Here is a 19,180-nt window from a genome sequence, read left to right as displayed (position 1 = left end):
TATGCAGCCATAAAAAAGGATGAGTTTGCGTCCTTTGTAGGGACATGGATGCAGCTGGAAACCATCATTCTTAGCAAACTATCACAAGAACAGAAAACCAAACACCGCATGTTCTCACTCATAGATGGGAACTGAACAATGAGATCACTTGGACTCGGGAAGGGGAACATCACACATCGGGGCCTATCATGGGGAGGGGGGAGAGGGGAGGGATTGCATTGGGAGTTATACTTGATATAAATGATGAATTGATGGGTGCTGACGAGTTGATGGGTGCAGCACACCAACATGGCACAAGTATACATATGTAACAAACGTGCACGTTATGCACATGTACCCTAGAACTTAAAGTATAATAAAAAAATAAAGACTAAAAACTACATGATCTGTTTCTCTTGTGAACTACAGTGCCTGTACTTCACTGAATTACTTTTTATAATATCTATTTAGTTCTCCTAGTTCACCAAAACCTCACTGGTTCAACAACTGCCTATATTTGTTCTAAGTCTCTTCATCCCCACCACTACTACACTGCAAGCACCCTCAGCATATAAACCACCATGTTTACCATGACCAATAAACAGTAGGGCCTCAATATTGGCTGAATGAATAAGTAAATGTCCACTAATCCTTCCAACAATCCAGAGACTAAATTTTGAAGGGATCTAATGTTTAAGTCAAACCAACTGGCAAGATCAAGGTCTCACAGAATATGATACTGGAGAACAAAATGATGTTAAACATACGTTTTATACCAGATAATTAAAGTCCTAGAAGACACTGATTTCAAAACAAACCAGCTCTGGAAGGTAACCCTCTTCCTAAATTGCCTAAAATGGTGAAGGAAAAACAGCTGCAAGCACCAAGAAGAATGCCTACCACAGAATAGATACTCAAATAAATATTTGCTGAATCAATGGAACAACCAAGAGAAACTGTTTCGAGGTTGTACATAATGCTCACTCTTTTTAAGGGTTTTAAACTAGCCCTTTAGTGTCTGGAAACTTACATCCTCAAGATGCTAATGAAACTCCTCAGCCTTTCCATAAAGTTTCACAGGGCCTACGGGACACTTTACTGGGCTTGGTCTTCACCAACCACATGTTTAAAAGATGAGGCACAAACCAACCTATTTCCCATTCTACTACTCACATCTGAGCCACAAAAAACTAAGAAGAAACTAAATCTTGCTCCATTTTGTTTAAAGGGGCTGACCTGAAACATGAATATCTACAAAAAAAGTGACCACGAATGTTTACATGTTGGTAAGCAAATATAAAAACCTCATCTCAAAACTGCAACTGACAAAAATTGAAGGTGGTGAAAGATTTCAGAACTAATTATTCCAACCTTTATCTCAAGACTAGGCCCCTCCCGTAAGTTTCCATTTTAGTTATCGTGAAAATAACTATCATTTGCTGAGTACTTACACTGTATCTAACGCAAGTCTAAGAAGTTTGCATATAAACTCACTCCTCTCAACAATCCTATGAGTTGGGTATTATTGACTACATTTTATCGATGAGTAAACTGAGGCCCAGTTGTGAATCCTTTTCCCATACTAACTTCAGTTAGTCAGGTGACACAACGATTAAATGGCCAAGCTGGAATTTTAACCTCAACGGTCTAGCTTCGGAGTCCACTTCTCAGCCACAATGATAGACAACCTCTGTCCAATTGCCTGACGGAAACTTCACAAGTTTCTCAAACTCAACACATTCAAACTTTACTCACCTTCTCTTGGCTTGCTCCTAGCTTCTAAACAAGCAATTCACCAATGCTAAAAACCCAGAAATCATTCCTCCCTTTCCTTTATTCCGCTACACTTCCCCCATTTAAACCATCACGAAACGGCATCTAATTTGCTTTTAAAACATGAATGGATCTTACCACCATCCTTCTTCCATCGCCCTAATTCAGGTCCTCACCTTTTAAGTAAATTAATGATACTGCTTTTTAGCTCCTCTCCATGCCTAGAAGCTTGCCACCTTGAATCCATCCTCCACACTACAGTCAAAATTATCCCTTCTAAACTGTAAATCTTGGTTACCAAGTAATAAATCTTTACACCAAATCACTCCTAAAGGCAAGAGCTGGTGCATTCGTGACCCCAAAAGCTCAAGGGACATCCCTAAACGGTTAACTGCAAACAAAATTTCTTTCTGCTCACTTGCATGCTCAGGAGCAGTCTCCTAATTCAGCCACCACGCTGACTTAAGTACCCCGCAAAAAGCAGAAGCTTTGAGGATCGCTTGGATCTAAAAATTCCGCTACTCCCACATCTCTATCACTCACTCGACGCCGCAGTCCAAGGAATTTTTCTCACAAAAGCAACCGACCGATCGATATTTCTACGCAGCGCCACAGCACCCCTCGCTGCTGAGGCCGCCATCTTTAGACTAAAGGACCTCCTTGAAGCGAGGCCGCGGCCCCGGAAAAAATTTCCGGATCCGGAACACGAGAGAATCTGCTTCCGGATCAGAGAGTACAGGCCGCGAGATGGGGAAGATGGCAGCGGCCATGGGCTCTGTAGCGACTCTGGCGACTGAGCCCGGGGAGGATGCCTTTCGGAAACTTTTCCGCTTCTACCGTCAGAGCCGGCCCGGGACCGCAGACCTGGAAGGGGTCATCGACTTCTCGGCGGCCCATGCAGCCCGTTGCACGGGTCCTGGTGGCCAAAAGGTACAGAAAGAGGAGCGGCACGCGTCTCTCCATCGCTTGCGCCGCTTCTTGGAGGGACTTCCGTGCCTTCCTCGCTTCTTTTCACCTCCAGACCGGTTGTTGTTGAACGATTCCTGTTCTCCTTTGGCGGCAGAGTCGAACTCCCCACTGTCACACTAGCAATAACGCGTTGAGATGCTCGTTTCTTTAGGCGGCCTTGACTGGCAGGGGGGCTCGGTCAGAAGAGCCTGGGAATCCGTGTTTGTTTCTTACTGTAACTGTCTCCTCACATTTCTGTTTGGGTTTTTGTAAAACCCCATAGAAAGTCTTCGTAGACGGTAGGGTAGCGTTCTGCAGCTTGAAAAAATGACTCCCGAGGAATCCCAGAACTGACAGATGCGGCGCTGTTTGTTAAGCCGCTGTGGGTAAAACTAGTCCCTGTCTTCTCTGGGCCTTTTAGAAGGAGGTCACTGAAGGATTCCGAGAATCCCTCCGTGTTAAAAATAAATGGCAAACAAGTATATATGGAATACAGGCACCGTTATTTCTACTTTTCCCCCATGGAGATTAAGAAAGGGAACACAGCCCGGGAGCGGTGTCTCATGCCTGTAATCCCAGCACTTTGGAGGCCAAGACGGGTGGATCGCTTGAACCCAGGGGTTCGAGACCAGCCTGGGCAACATGGCAAGACTCCCGTCTCCACCAAAAATACAAAAAATTAGCCAGTCTCATAACCTGGTCTCAAGTAAATAGATTTAAAAAAAATTTTTTTTTTTAGGGAACATAATAGACAAGAGGGAAAACTGGGAACCAAAACTGTAGTTCAGTATACATTTTCTTTCTTTACAATCCACTTTAACGTTGAGGATATGCAGCCCCTTAATTTGCTCTTGGTGTTGTCCACAGATGTCTAGATGAGGCATTCTTTCCAAGCTTCCTAACAGCTCTGATAAAATTGGGATGCTACAGTATTAAGTATTAATGATTGCATACTTGACCTCAGCTTTTCAGCATCTTCATTTGTTAGGAAAACAGTGGTCTTAGGGTTGTCAAAATACAGAAAGTCCACACCCCAAGAATAATATACTTTTCTTTCCAGAGCCCTTCAGACTCTCATTCACCTCCTTTTACCCGCATTTTACCATAATATATGTACATGCTTTTTCGAATGTCAGCTATCAGAGAATGAACCATTATGTGTCTAGTACAGGACCTAAAACAGTACTGAGTAAGTACAGTATGTGTTGAGTACATGAAAGCTTGGGTGTTTTGTTCCCCAGCTCAAAGCACATTAAAGTAGTAATTAAGAGAGTTTAACTATTACAAGCCAGCTGATGAGACTAGTGGGGAAAGTGGTGGTTAACAGTCTGGCAAGGGAGGAAGCAGAAAACCTTTTATAAAAACCTTATATAAAAAGTGGTGTGGTTCAGTTTAGCATATGATAGAATAGGTCCACTAACATCACCTCCAAGAGTGTGTTAAATTATAGTGCAGTATTAAGTATGGCCTATTTAAGAAATCAAGACAAAATGCTTGAAAATGTTTTATCAGCCCCTAGGTACCTGGAAAACTCAGCTGATGAGTACTCTCAGAGGGTTTGAGACTGGTTATACATCAGCCAACTTTTGGTATTTTGTCCAGGAATCTCCACACTTGGAGAAGTTGATAAAATATCATTCTCTTTGAAAGAGAATGTTTCATATTATATATACGTGTGTGTGTGTGTGTGTGTGTGTGTGTGTGTGTGTGTGTGTGTGTGATATATATACATTTTGTTGTTGTTGTGGTTGAGACAGTGTTTCACTGTGTCACCCAGGCTGAAGTGCAGTGGCGCGATCTCGGCTCACTGCAACCTCCGTCTCCTAGGTTCAAGCAATTCTTCTGCCTCAGCCTTCCCAGTAGCTGGGACTACAGGCACGCACCACCATGCCTGGCTAATTTTTGTATTTTTAGTAGAGACGGGTTTTCGCCGTGTTGGCCAGGCTGGCCCCAAACTCCTGACCTCAGGTGATCTACCTGCTTTGGCCTCCCAAAGTGTTGTAATTATAGGCTTGAGCCACCGCACCCAGCCTGTTTTATATGTTTTAAGGCAAGGCAGACCCTAGGTTTATTATTCAGGAAAGAATAAAGGTTTTTTCCGTTAATGTTTTGACGTCAGTGACTGCATAGTGGGTCTCTTAACCAATGTAATGAGCCATCCATTAGATACTCATGTACAAAAAAAAAAAAAAAAAAAAAAAAAAACTCATGTAAAAAAAAAACTTCAGCCCCTAAAAAACTAAATTCATTTCTAAGTAATTAACAGAAGCAGAAGTTGTAGTATCAGTTGGACATTTCATCTAGAAGAGGGCAAACAGGATTTTTTAGCTTTTACTTTTAGCAAACAGGATTCCCAGTGTCTCATTTAAACCCTTTTTTTTTCTGTTTACAACACCCTCGTTTTTTTTTTTTTTTTTTTTTTTTTGAGACAGAGTCTTGGTCTGTTCCCAGGCTGGAGTGCAGTGGCGCGATCTCAGCTCACTGCAACCTCCACCTCCTGGATTCAAGCAATTCTGGTGCCCCAGCCTCTCAAGTAACTGGGATTTCAGGCACCCACCACCACACCCAGCTAATTTTTGTATTTTTAGTAGAGACGGAGTTTCACCATGTTGGCCAGGCTGGTCTGGAACTCCTGACCTTGTGATCCGCCTGCCTCAGCTTCCCAAAATGCTGGAATTACAGGCGTGAGCCACTGGGACTGGCCTTCTCTTTTCATTCTCTCACCCTGCCCAGCTTGGTGTTCCTTATAGCTCCGTTTAAATACCAGCTCTATACAAGTGTCTCAGAAGCATTACTGTTAGCCCTAACTGAAGTAAATAGCTTTGTGACTCAGGATATTTCAGTACACCAAGCACCTTTCATGATTCAGTCCCATAAGAAGTTGCAAAGGTATGATATCATAGGAAAAAGTAGTTCTGAAAGCCAAAATTAGCCTGCTTGAATTTTCTTATTACCATCTTGCCTCAATTTTGGGTAACTCTCCTATTACTATATAGATGAGAAACTGAGGCTCTAAGACATTAAGTTACTCATCTAAAATGCCTAGATCAAGTAAGCAGTACAACTAAGATTAACCCCAGACTTAATACTCTTTGCTTTGGCCAGGCACCGTGGCTTACACCTGTAATCCCATTGCTTTGGGAGGCCAACACAGGAGGATCACTTGAGCTCAGGAGCTTGAGGCTACAGTGAACTATGATCATGCCACTGCACTCTAGCTTGAGCAATAGAGCAAGGTTCTGTATCTTAAAAAAACACAAGAATCCTAACTTTGCCTCATATAAGAAATGTCTTTGGAGGTTTGAGGTTCCCAGGGTTGACCTGCAAAAATAGATTTAACTTCTGTTACCTTCCTTTCAGGTGGTCAAATCTCAGCTAAATGTGTCTTCTGTCAGTGAGCACAATGCATATAGAGCAGGTCTTCAGCCCGTCAGCAAGTGGCAAGCCTATGGACTCAAAGGCTATCCTGGTGAGTGTAACTGACTTCAGAGAAGGCAATATCACTCAATCATTTGTATCTTCATGTCTTCAAAGAAGGTACTGTGAGCAAGTAAATAGACAAAGGATACACATAATAAACAGATAAGTGTTTCATTTCCAAACCGATTCTATACTGTACCTTGTCTAAGATGTCCGTTTCCAAAGGAGAGAACAGGAGTCAGCAGTGCCTGCAGATGTGGCTGAAAGTGGCATGACCATTGAAAAAATAAGGACATTGCCTCTGGGCTCCCTGCCACAACTCTGAACATATGATTTGGCAGAAATGCTGTAAAGAATAATTTATCATTGTAATAAATGTCATATAATAGTTATGAATAATTCATAATTGTCCCTCTAGTCACATTCTCAAATGGCATAACAACTTAAAACTTGTTGCTATCAAGGCTGAACATATTTAATAAAGAATTACAATTAATGACATCAAAAGTCCTCGCTGAGTGCGGTAGCTCACACCTGTAATCCCAGCACTTTGGGATGCCAAGGTGGGTGGATCACCTGAGGTCAGGAGGTCAAGACCAGCCTGACCAACATGGTGAAATCTCATCTCTACTAAAAATACAAAAATTAGCCAGGCGTGGTAATGCATGCCTGTAATCTCAGCTACATGGGAGGCTGAGACAGGAGAATCGCTTGAACCTGGGAGGTGGAGGTTGCAGTAAGCCAAGATCGCACCATTGCACTCTAGCCTAGGCAATAAGAGGGAAACTCTGTCTCAAAAAGAAAGGCCAGGTGCTGTGGCTCACACCTGTAATCCCAACACTTTGGGAGGCCCAGGTGGGCGGATCACGAGGTCAGGAGATTGAGACCATCCTAGCTAATAAGGTGAAACCCCGTCTCTACTGAGAATACAAAAACAAAATTAGCCAGGCATGGTGGCGGGCCCCTGTAGTCCCAGCTACTCGGGAGGCTGAGGCGGGAGAATGGCATGAACCTGCGAGGCAGAGCTTGTTGAGCCGAGATGGTGCCACTGTACTCCAGTCTGGGCAACAGAGCGAGACTCCATCTCAAAAAAAAAAAAAAAAAAGAAAGTCCTAATAGGGGACAAGTGAGGTGGCTCACACCTATAATCCCAGCACTTTAGAAGGCCAAGGTGGGAGGATCACTTGAGCCCAGGAATTTGTGACTAGCCTGGGTAACATAGTAAGACCCTGTCTCTACAAAAAAAAAAAAAAAAAAAAATTCCCACTCTGTCACCCAGGCTGAAATACAGTGGCACAATCTCAGCTCACTGCAACCTCCACCTCCCAGGTTCAAGTGATTCTCCTGCCTCCCGAGTAGCTGAGACTACAGGTATACATCACCATGCCCAGCTAATTTTTGTATTTTTAGTAGAGACACGGTCTCATGTTGGCCAAGCTGGTTTCGAACTGCTGACATCAAGTGATCCGCCCGCCTCAGTTTCCCAAAGTGCTGGGATTACAGGCGTGAGCCACCTCACCTGGCCAAAAAAATGTTTTTAATTAGCCAAGTGTGGTGGCATGCCTCTGTAGTCTCAGCTACTCAGGAGACTGAGGTAGGAGGATTGCTTGGGGTGCAGTGAGCCAGGATCATGCCACTGCCCTCCAGCCTGGGTGACAAAATGAGACCCGTCTCAAACAATTCTAATAGACTTGTCTGCAATTTTTAATTTAGTAATGTTGGGTAGCTGGTTTTACAGAGAATGAAATTCAGAAAATAATGAAGAATATTTTCTAGGCTCCTGGGGCCATTGTAAAACTTAACATTGCACTTGTGATTTCAAATATAGGTTAAAAGTAAGAGAAATCTTTAAAAAGAAATGTTAGTTTTCATTGTGCCAATGGCCAGGACTCTATGGTACAGCTCTTAGTACATTATGACCAGTGAAATACTTGTTAATAGCATGGGAAGATGTAACAACCTGGCTCCTCTTGAGCTTGGGTAAATGTAGAGCATGCATCACCAATAGTCTTGGTCTTGGAGGCCACTCTTCACCTTTCAGCTCTAGCACTTTTTTTTTTGAGACAGTCTTGCCCTGTCGCCTAGGCTGGAGTGCCGTGGTGCGATCTCTGCTCACTGCAGCCTCCGTCTCCCAGGTTCAAACAATTCTCCTGTCTCAGCCTCCCAAGTAGCTGGGACTACAGCTGCCTGCCTGTGTTTTTAGTAGAGACAGTGTTTCACCATGTTGGTCAGCCTGATCTCAAACTCCTAACCTCAGGTGATCCACCTGCCTTGACCTCCCAGAGTACTGGGATTACAGGCGTGAGCCACCATGCCCAGCCTCTAGTACCTATTTTTAAGGCCATGATTCTCTGTTGCTCTAGGCTTTCTCCCCTTAACAGATTGTTCATGCCACAAACTTAACCCCACTTGAGTTTTAAATTGTCTAAAGTGCTGTACTTACTTTCTGAGGCTTTCTAGGATTTACTGCTTAATTAAGCCACATCTTTTGGGTGGATGTTTCATATCCTTGGAGAGTTTATTCTGTCTCTTCTGCCGTTATAAGCTGTGTTTGTTTATTTATTTATTTATTTTTTACTTACTTTCCCTCAGAAGCTGTATTTAATAGAAATATAATGTCCAAAATATGGGAGAGAACAGTCTCTTCTTACTCTGAGTTGATCAAAAGGATTTTGTTTATTTCTGGATCTGACGTAATCTGAAGGAAGCTGAATATACCACAACCTGTCTTCACACTCTTGTGTGAGGACACATTATCCTCTTGAACAAGAGGATAATAGGCCTGGAAACCAGAAGCAGAATCTAGGGAAGGAAAGAATTATGGGGGAACATCACAGCATTAATCATTGAAAAATTATCCTGCACAAGAAGTGGTGGGAAGCAGTGCACACCAGTGGTTAAGGCATAGGTTCTGGTGCCAGGCTACCTGGGTTCATATCCTGGCTCTGCCATCTACTAACTGTAAAACTTTGGGCAAGGTTTTTAATTCTCTTGCCCTCAGTTTCATCATATGTAAAATGTATATAAAAATAGTACCTACTTCATAAGGTTCTTATGAGGATTAAATGTTAATGTATATGTTAACTGCTTAGGTCAGTGCGTTCATCAAGCACTTAAAAATGATTTGGGGTTGCTCTAGGTGTCAGAACCCAAGACCAGTGAATGAAAATTATGGAGAGGCAGGGTTTTTTTGTTTTTTTTTTTGTTGTTGTTGTTGTTTGTTTGTTTTTAACCTGGAAAACATGCAGATGCAAGATAGGCAGATTTTGGTTTTGTTTGTTTTCTTGAGACAGGGTCTCATTCTGTCACCCAGTGGGGTGCAGTAGCACAATCACGGTTCACTGCAGCCTTGGCCTCCCAAGCTCAAACGTTCCTCCCACCTCAGCCTGCCTCATAGCTGGGACCATTGGCTTGCACCACCATGCCCAGCTAATTTTTTTTTTTTTAATTTTTTGTAGAGATGGGGGTCTCACTATGTTGCTCAGGCTAGTCCGGAACTCCTGGACTCAAGTGATCCCCCGGCCTCAGCCTCCCAAAGTGCTGGAATTACAGACCTGACCCACTGTGCCTGGCTGGGAGGCAGATTTTAACCCAATAAAAAGAAAACAACCGTTGTCTGAAGTGGACTGCCTAAAGAGATATTAAATTTCCTGTCACCATTCAAGCTTGGACTAAACCAGAAGTATTATTCCTTTAGTCTGATATGTTTGGGAATATTATAATATTCTTTATTTCATGAAATTGTGATGATAGCAGATGGTAGGTTGTGGAGGGGAGGGGTTCCTATCTTTTTCCAAAATGTTGATGATCCTATCATTCTCCCAAATTATACAGATAAATGAAACACAAAATCCAAATGTATTTTGGAGCTACTTTAGAGGACATGAAAAATCAGATTACTGGTAAAAATCTTTGTCTGTATGAGGTTTCCTTGATACCAAAAACCCATTGACTTTGATCATTAGGTTTAGTTTTGAGTATATGCTATTGATAATATTAAAGGTGGAACAGGATTAATCAACTATAATGAGGAACCTGTCCATATTGAATATCTCTAAGCTGTCTAGTTTTTTTTCTATATCTGCAAGAATCTAGACATAGAATTTTCAGTGCTTTTAGTAAGATTTAGTATGGTAGAGGAATCTTCAGGTTATTTTCTATGTATTTCTATGATGGCATAACCTCCTTTCAGCTGAACCACATGTGGTTTTAAATCTCTTTGAAATTCTGATAGTGGACCATTGATGATATTGTTCAGAGATTCATTGGTTAGAGCCTAGTATTTATAATGCAAAGAGCATAGGTTTGTTGCTTGGATGGGCTTACTGGTTTTGCTTATTCCATGGCCACAAATCCGGCTTTGTTTGTTGTACCCCAGATTGTTGGTTTGTCTTATCCCAAATGTGTGCTAGCCTTGTGATGGGCCAGGAGAGAGGGATGAATCAGTGAAGTCATGTTACCCCTCTGAACTTCTGTTCTCTTACCTGCAAAACTGGATTATTAATTTCCTCATGGAGTTACTGAAGATTAATGAGATCGCATAAGATTGCTAGCACAGTGTCTGACACTTGTAGGCATCTAGCTATTTTTAGCAGCTACTATAATTAATGACTTAGGAATAAACTTATTTATTGTTAATTGCTGTTATTAAACTTTATCATTATTCTATGTCTAAATTATATGCCAATGAGAAGAGAGGAAGACTAGTTAAGTAATAACAAAGTTGTTTCTGTTTTAGACTCTCAGCCTAGTGTCTTTACTGTGTGCTTTCATAGTAATTCTCCCTAAGGATATTTCCATAAAATGTGTTGTTATTGCTAATAGTCCACACCAGGAATTGGCAAACTAGTTTCATTATAAACACAGTTTATTGGAATACAGCCACACCTTTTCCTTTACTTACTGTGTATGGCTACTTTCTGGCTACAGTGACAGAATTGAGTGCTAAAGAGACCAAATAAGGGCTCACGCCTGTAATCCCAGCACTTTGGGAGGCCAAGGCAGGCAGATCACTTGAGGCCAGGAGTTCAAGAGCAGCCTGGCCAACATGGCGAAACGCCGTCTCTACTAAAAAATAAAAAATAAATTAAAATACAAAAATTAGCCAGGTGTTGTAGTCCAAGCCTGTAATCTCAGCTACTGAGGAGGCTGAGGCAGAAGAATCACTTGAACCCAGGAGGTGGAGGTTGCAGTGAGTCTAGATTGTGCCTGGGTGACAGACTGAGACTCTGTCCCAAAAAAATAAAAAATAAAATAAAGAGACCAAATAATCGTCGTAGCCTAAAGTCTTTACTATCTAGTTCTTGACAGAAAACGTTTGCTGACCTATGGTATAGACTAGATCTGGAGTTCAACCAGGAACTGAAGACCTTCACATTATTGCCAGCATTTAATTCAGAAATCCTTAAGTTTTAGTCTGTTCATCTGTTTTTAAAATCCTTTTGCAAGGGGAAGATTACACTAATATATGATGCTTGGCTTTTTTTTTTTTTTTTTTTTTAGACGGAGTCTCACCCTGCTGCCCAGGCTGGAGTGCAGTGGCAGGATCTCAGCTCACTGCAAGCTCCGCCTCCCGGGTTTACGCCATTCTCCTGCCTCAGCCTCCCGAGTAGCTGGGACTACAGGCGCCTCCCGCGTCGCCCGGCTACTTTTTTGTATTTTTTAGTAGAGACGGGGTTCCACCGTGTTAGCCAGGATGGTCTCGATCTCCTGACCTCGTAATCCGCCCATCTCGGCCTCCCAAAGTGCTGGGATTACAGGCTTGAGCCACCGCGCCCGGCGATACTTGGCTTTTATATAATTGCCTGGATTCCTTCTTGTTCCTCAGGACTTGTCCAACCATGCTTACTCTTGCTGAGATGACCTTGCTATTTATGTTATTGGGAAAACTGAGTCCTTCAGGCACAAACCCTTTCAGCTTTCAATGGCCCCCACACTTACAAGCAAATGTTCTCATTTCTACCATCCAGTCGTAGAGAAGGAGTTCTTTTAGTTCAAAGCCAGTCTCTACCTTCTTGATCCATCTCACCTTCTTAGACCTCTTCCAGCTTTCAAGACCTTGCTCTATTTCTTTCCTCTCTTTTGTTTCCAACTGGCTCTTCCCTGTTGACTCTTTCTTCACAATCTGTAAGCATACTTAGGTCTTACCAGTCCTTAAAACCAAAACTGCCTTCTTAACTCTTTGTTTTCTATGACTGCCTAAGCTTTTATTTTCTTTCATAGCTGGTCTTACAAAAGGAGTTTAACTTGTCTTTATTGCCCCTCTCCAGACAAGGTTTTTTATCTCTTTATCTCTAATTCTTTTTTTTTTTCTTTTGAGACAGTCTGTTTTTGTCACCCAGGCTGAAGTATAGTGGTGCAACCTTGGCTCACTGCAACCTATGCCTCCGGGGTTCAAGCGATCCTCCCAGCTTAGCCTCCCAAGTAGCTGGAACTACCTGTGTGTGCCACCACGCCTGGCTAATTTTTGTATTTTTTCTAGAGACAGGGTTTTGTCGTGCTGCCCAGGCTGGTCTCAAACTCCTGAGCTCAAGTGATCTGCCTGCCTTAGCCTTTCAAGTGCTAGGATTACAGGTGTCAGCCAAGCTACCATGCCCAGCTTCTAATTCTTTTTTTTTTTTTATTACAGCAAATGATTTTATTTGTAATTTCTACCCCCTCAGTGCCTTCTCCCAAAAAACCTGCACATGAATTTACAAACATATTAACATATAAATAATGAGAAACATCCTGACCAGGGTCTCCTGGTTGTCTCTGCTGGAGATTAAGACTGGAGAGGGCGCTATCTTCACACAGACTTCCAGTGACATCGAGAGTCTCTTGGTGGCTGTTTTGGGCCCACAGCTGGCTTTTTCAACACCTCCAGGTTCAACCACCAGTCTGTGTGCTGTGCCCAAGGTAGAGCCCAGGGACTGCGAGCATGTGCAGCTCCATTGCCCATCATTGTTCCAGCTGAGCTCATGCTAGAAGGGATGCTTCCTCTCCTGACAGTGCTTCATGGTGGCCAGCCCGCTCCTGCTGGCACTCAGAGCCTCAGTACCGGGCCACCTGGCAGCACCCACAGATGTTGAACTCCCGGAGCTACTTCTCAATCACTGTGCAGGAAGGGTAATGCTACTAGAGTAGGTGTAAGAATTCAACTCTTCCCCACATCTCCATTGGTGTTATAGTACCAGGTCACAGTTAGGACGGGTCACTGCTCTTCTTTGGGGTCCGTGGGAAGCTGCTGAATTGCAAGCCAATGCAAGCTTTGCTCTCTCTTCTGTAGGTTTCTTTGGCTTTGGGCCACCAGCCCCACAGCACCAGCTACAGGTTGTCCGAGTAATTGTCCTCAGTGAGGGCATTGAGATGTACCACCTGGAACCCAGGGGTCATGCCTCTTCTGTGCTCCCACAGCAACTCATGAAGGAGTCTTCCCAATCCTCTTCCTCAGTGCTTGTCAAAAGCATACCTGAATATCTTAGTACCATTTCCATCTGCATCTACTTCCATTTGGGTCTCAGAGGAGTACCTCTCCACCAGCAGGATATCTTTGCTCATCTGTCAGTGTATTCGGTCTTTATCTGACTGCATACTGCCTCCACTACTCTCTCCCACCAGAAGCTACAACCACTGGTGACAGGAACGGAGCTCTCATCGAGGGTAAAGTCCCTGGCTAGTGCAGCTACACAAGTGGCTCCCTCCCAGCCACTGAGCTGAGCTGTGTGATGTCCAATTTGAAGTCAGTCATGGCCAGGCCTATGCTTTCAGCCAGCAGTGCCACTCCCATGGGAGACGGGTGCTGGGGAAAGGCCAGGGCTAGGGTCAGGCCAGGCAGGCCCCCGGTAGGACAAGACTGGGCCCAGCTCACCTTGTGTCTGCCAGACCTGCCATGCAGTGACCTCCAATTCTCAAGGCAGTGCCTGGTACAGACCAGCCTGGCCAACATGGTGAAACCACGTCTCTACTGAAAATTTAAAAATTATCTGGGTACAGTGGCAGGCACCTATAATCACAGCTACTTGGGAGACTGAGGCAGGAGAATCCCTTGAACCCAGGAGGCGGAGGTTGCAGAGAACCAAGATCACACCACTGTTCTCCAACCTGGGAAACAGGGTGAGACCCCCATCTCAAAAAGAAAAAAACAGGAAAGAAAGTGCCAGGTACATATTGTGTGTTTGATGAATGAATGAATCTTTGCCATGCATAGGATTCCAGTTAAATATTATTAATCTTTTGTTTTTGAGATGGAGCCTGGCTCTGTTGCTGAGGCTGGAGTGCAGTGGCGTGATCTTGGCTCACTGCAACCTCCGTCTCCTGGGTTCAAGTGATTCTCCTGCCTAAGCCTCCTGAGTAGCTGGGATTACAGGTACCTGCCACCATGCCTGGCTAATTTTTGTATTTTAGTAGAGATGGTTTCACCATGTTGGCCAGACTGGTCTCAAACTCCTGACCTTATGTGATCCTCCTGCCTCGGCCTCCCAAAGTGCTGGGATTACAGGTGTGAGCCACCACGCCTGGCCTGTTATTAATCTTTTACAGAGAAAAATGAGGTTAGATTGCTGTCAAGGTCACAAAGATCTTTAACACACATGCTGTAGTTGTTTACAAACACTGAGATATTGCAGAGACACTAACTGCAGGAATTTGCAAACACTGAGATATTACAGAGATAGTAATTGCAGGAAGCAACTATCACCCCTACAGCTGGGAGGAAGAACAAAAGAGCTTGGGATTACTACGGTGAGAAGCTTGGAAAAGGGACTACATGGAACCTGGTGCTTAGACTTCTGAGGAGAGGACATAATGAGGCTGATTCTAGTGATGTGGAAAAACTACATTAGAACCAACTTCTGCCCTCCAGTCTTCCATTAATGACCCTTATAGGCACAGGTTAGCAGAGAGCCAGCTGGCAAATAAGAAATGTAGTTGGCAGGGTCTCAGCCCCATATTATGAAGCTAAGTATAGAAGAGTGGATTTGAAACTGAGAGAAAGTAGACCAATAATCAGCACGCCATTCATTAGATGATGACTTTCAAATCTATGTTTTAGCTAAAATTCGTTATAAGATTTCATATAATCATGCCTGTAATAAAGGAAATAGGCAGGTAAAGAAGGTCTTGGATGACTCTAAGTAGCAAGACCTGATAAAAATTAGAAGTGTACTTTTGCCACTTCCAATTCTAAAGTTTCCTTTGGGATAACACAGTTAACCTTGTGGAATATGCGTTTCTCTTGAGAATACCCAGAAAGCCAGACACATTTGCATAGTGGTAGATGTCTAATGTTCATCAAAACCTACCTGTTCGTTAACTTGAAGCATGACCAAAAACATAAGGGGAGTAAATAACAAAATAGTGAGTATAAAGATGTCGAAATTATTTGAATAACTGATGGAGAATTTCCCCCTCTTCTTTTTTTCCCACTCATCTTTTGTATAGGGTTCATTTTTATCCCAAACCCCTTCCTCCCAGGTTACCAGTGGCACTGGGTGAAACAGTGCCTTAAGTTATATTCCCAGAAACCTAATGTATGTAACCTGGACAAACACATGACTAAAGAAGAGACCCAAGATCTGTGGGAACAGAGCAAAGAGTTCCTAAGGTAAGTCTTGTCAGTCAGAATGAAGTGTTAATACTTAGCTCAGATCATCACAGGTCTTTGCAGGAACTGTTCTGTAACAATGCAGTAAAAGTGACTGGCTGGGTTTTTTTCCCCCTCATTGTTTCCAAGCAAAAACAGCACAATTGTTTTCTTTCCCCAGGAACATTTGGACAGATGCTTTGACAGTTACAGTAAATTGAGATCCATTTTAAAGACTTGCTTATCATAGCTTAGATAATTGAGTTCATCCTCGTTAATCATCGCATGATCCATTTCCGTTAGCTTCAGCCTTTGTTTTCTACTTAAAGTGAGTTCCTTTGAAGGCTTGTGGTATCCTGGGAAAAGTAACATTGAAAGCTCTTTGCTTCTACCCTCCTAGATGGGTTCAGTGGTACTAGCCGTTTTATGATAGGTCAGTTGTTCCTCATGAGAAGAACTAATATTTTCACCTTCATGCTTCAACATTCATTCATTCATTCCACAAATAACTTAGTGAGGGTCAGTAGTGTGTCAGGCATGATGCTAGGCATTGGGCACACAAAGATAAAGGCACCCTCCCTGCACTCAACAGTGCATAGTCTCTGGCAAGAATGCGTTACCTGTGGGAATAATTATTGTAGAGCTCAGAAAGTGTTATGATGGGGTTTAGAAAAATACTGTGGGAGCATAGAGGAGGAATTACTTATTCCAGGCAGGGTAGAAATGTGAAAGAAGAAAAAATGATTTTTTGTTTGTTTGTTTTTGTTTTTTGAGACAGTCTCACTCTGTTGCCCAGGCTGGAGTGCAGTGGCGTGATCTCAGTTCACTGCAACCTCTGCCTCCTGGATTAAAACGATTCTCCTGCCTCAGTCTCCCGAGTAGCTGGGATTACAGGCACCTGCCACCACGCCCCACCACTTTTTGTATTTTTAGTAGAGATGGGGTTTCGCCATGTTGGCCCAGCTGGTCTCAAACTCCTGACCTCAAGTGATCCCCCAGCTTCGGACTTCCACAGTGCTGGACTACAGGCGTGAGCCACCAAGCCCAGCCTGAAAAAGTGATTTTTTAATTGGGTTATCCTCTTTTCACTGTCTATTTGAACTGATCTTCAAAAATGAGTAGGGGTTTACCAGTCGGAAAAGTAAGAAGTCTCTACTGAGTAGAGAAAGCAGCCTGAGCAAAGATACAATATTTAAGACAGAATAAATTGTCCTGTGAGACAAGAGCATAGGATGCGTACTTTCTTATGTGTATTCAATAGATATCTATTGAGTTTCTACTATGTGTTAGACACTGCTTGAGTGTTAAGAGATTCAAAGGCAGATAAAAAAACAGTTCCTGTCTTCAAGAAATTTGTACTTTAGTTATGGACAAAAACATAGAAACAGGTAATTAGATACAATTTGGGTCTGGGCTTGTTGGCTCATGCCTGTAATCTCAACACTTTGGGACACCAAGGTGAGAAGATCACTTGAGGCCTGGAGTTACCAGCCTGGGCAACGTAGCAAGACCCCACCTCTATGGAAAAAAAAAAATTTTTTTTGAGTTTCACTCTTGTTGCCCAGGCTGGAGTACAATGGCATGATCTTGGCTCACTGCAACCTCCACCTCCCAGGTTCAAGCAATTCTCCTGCCTCAGCCTCCAGAGTAGCTGGGATTACAGGTATGCGCCACCACACCCGGCTAATTTTGTATTTTTAGTAGAGATAGGGGTTTCTCCATGTTGGTCAAACTGGTCTCAGACTCCTGACCTCAGGTGATCCTCCCGCCTCGGCATACCAAAGTGCTGGGATTACAGGTGTGAGGCACTGCGCCTGGCTCAAAAAAATTTTTTTTAATTAGGTGGGCATAGTGATGTGTGCCTGTAGTCCTAGCTACTCTGCAGGCTGAGGAGAGACTGTCTCTATAATAAATAAATACATACATACGTACAATTTGGTACATGCGGGGATAGACATTATAGGATATAATGGGAATGGTCACTTAAGTAGCTAGGTTGGAGGTAGATTTTAGAAAATACTTCCTGGAAGCCATGGGTAGGCAGAATTGGTAAAATATGAAGGAGGAGAGGTGGATTTGGGCCAGATGGTAAAGGGTTTAGTGATATAGAGCAGGGGCCAACAGACCCAACCACGTGACCCAACAGTGCCCAACCACAGGGCCGCAGACCTAGACAGCCGAGCATTAATGCCTGAGCTTTGCCTCCTGTCAGATCAGCAGCAGCATTAGATTCTCATAGGAGCACGAACCCTGTTGTGAATTGTACATGCAAGGGATCTAAGTTGCGCACTCCTTATTGAGAATCTAACGCCTGATGATCTGAGATGGAACAGTTTCATCCCCAAACCACCCCCCATCCCCACTCCATCTGTGGACAAATTGTCTTCCATGAAACTGGTCCCTGGTGCCAAAAAGGTTAGGAACCACTAATGTAGAGCACCAGTTCTGGAGTCAGACTGACTATGTTCAGATCCCAACTCCACCACTTAATAGCTGTGTAACCTTGAGCAAGTTGCTTCACCTTTCTGTGTCTCATAACAGTCCTTTCCTTATTGAATAGTATGAGAATTAAACAAGATAATACGTGAGAAGTCCTTAAAAGTGCCTGTTAAAACCATTTTACCAACTTTGTGTCCTGTTTGATGTTACATGGCCTCATGTTGTAGTTTTCAGAAACTGTCATGCCGATTCTAACAGAGTAAAGAGAAGATTTTCTTAAGGGGAAAGAAGTAAAATTCCGTGGTTTTTCTTTAAACCTTGGTCTGTAGGTTATGGTATCGACAGGAACAGTGAGGAAAACCCTGTCCATAAGCTTTTAGTAGTGTCTTCTTCACAAATGAGAGCAAGGGAAAGGAAGATCATGGTTGAGTGAAATTAGTCCAAGAGAACCTACTGCTATTAAACCAGCCTGTGTTTTCAAGTAATTGATTTTTTTCCTTCTGATATATGACTCTGCAGAAATCACAGCTGTCTTTTAAGATAGCTCAGATGAATCTCTGTAATAAATCATCCTGTAAACAATGGTGAGATACCTTTTTTTTGTCTAATAAATTAGCAAAAATAAAATATTTGATGGTCATACCTTATGTTGTCAAGGGTTGGAAGAAATTGATATGCTCAGACATTGTACTGGCAGTATTGAAAATCGATTAAGGCCAAGTTTTCATTGTGTCACTATGTGATACGTGCTTCAGTTTCCTCATGTGAGAAATGAAGGTATTGGACTGGATAAGCCATTCAAGGTAATTGAATCATGGGCAGTCAGGGTCATGTGGATAGTGCATGGCAGCTCTCCCAACTTTGCCAGTCTCTCAGAACGGGAGAGAGTCTGTTATTCAAAAGAGATCCCCTGGAGATTTTGATTAGGTTTCATAACATCCTCTGACATTGAGAACCACTGAAGTAAAGGACCTCTAAAATCCTTTTGGTTTTAATTTTCAAGAATTCTGTGGTCAGGGAAGAAAAAACTTTATTTTATTTATTTTATTTTTTTTTTTT

General features: G+C 43.0%; 2 protein-coding genes and 1 pseudogene across 2 annotated transcripts in view; 1 reads left to right on the top strand and 2 right to left on the bottom strand.

Moving 5' to 3' along the window:
- The window catches only part of SLIRP (SRA stem-loop interacting RNA binding protein), a 9,864-nt gene extending 7,424 nt beyond the window's left edge, over positions 1 to 2,440 (bottom strand). Inside the window, exon 1 of the mRNA XM_017880654.1 lies at positions 2,296 to 2,440. Within this exon, the coding sequence (XP_017736143.1) occupies positions 2,296 to 2,392 (97 nt within the window). The 5' untranslated portion in view covers positions 2,393 to 2,440. The remainder of the gene's footprint in view (positions 1 to 2,295) is intronic.
- Positions 2,429 to 19,180, top strand: part of ALKBH1 (alkB homolog 1, histone H2A dioxygenase) — a 36,505-nt gene continuing 19,753 nt past the window's right edge. Inside the window, exons 1-3 of the mRNA XM_017880653.1 lie at positions 2,429 to 2,682; positions 6,061 to 6,169; positions 15,541 to 15,703. Coding sequence (XP_017736142.1) covers positions 2,500 to 2,682; positions 6,061 to 6,169; positions 15,541 to 15,703 — 455 coding nt within the window. The 5' untranslated portion in view covers positions 2,429 to 2,499. The remainder of the gene's footprint in view (positions 2,683 to 6,060; positions 6,170 to 15,540; positions 15,704 to 19,180) is intronic.
- On the bottom strand, positions 12,722 to 13,780 carry LOC108534972 (zinc finger MYND domain-containing protein 19 pseudogene; annotated as a pseudogene).

Source organism: Rhinopithecus bieti, unplaced genomic scaffold, assembly GCF_001698545.2.
Source record: "Rhinopithecus bieti isolate Rb0 unplaced genomic scaffold, ASM169854v2 scaffold_11380, whole genome shotgun sequence".
NCBI classification, from domain to species: domain Eukaryota; kingdom Metazoa; phylum Chordata; class Mammalia; order Primates; family Cercopithecidae; genus Rhinopithecus; species Rhinopithecus bieti.
Note: the sequence above shows the minus strand (reverse complement) of the source record. Positions and strands in the feature narration are given on the sequence as shown.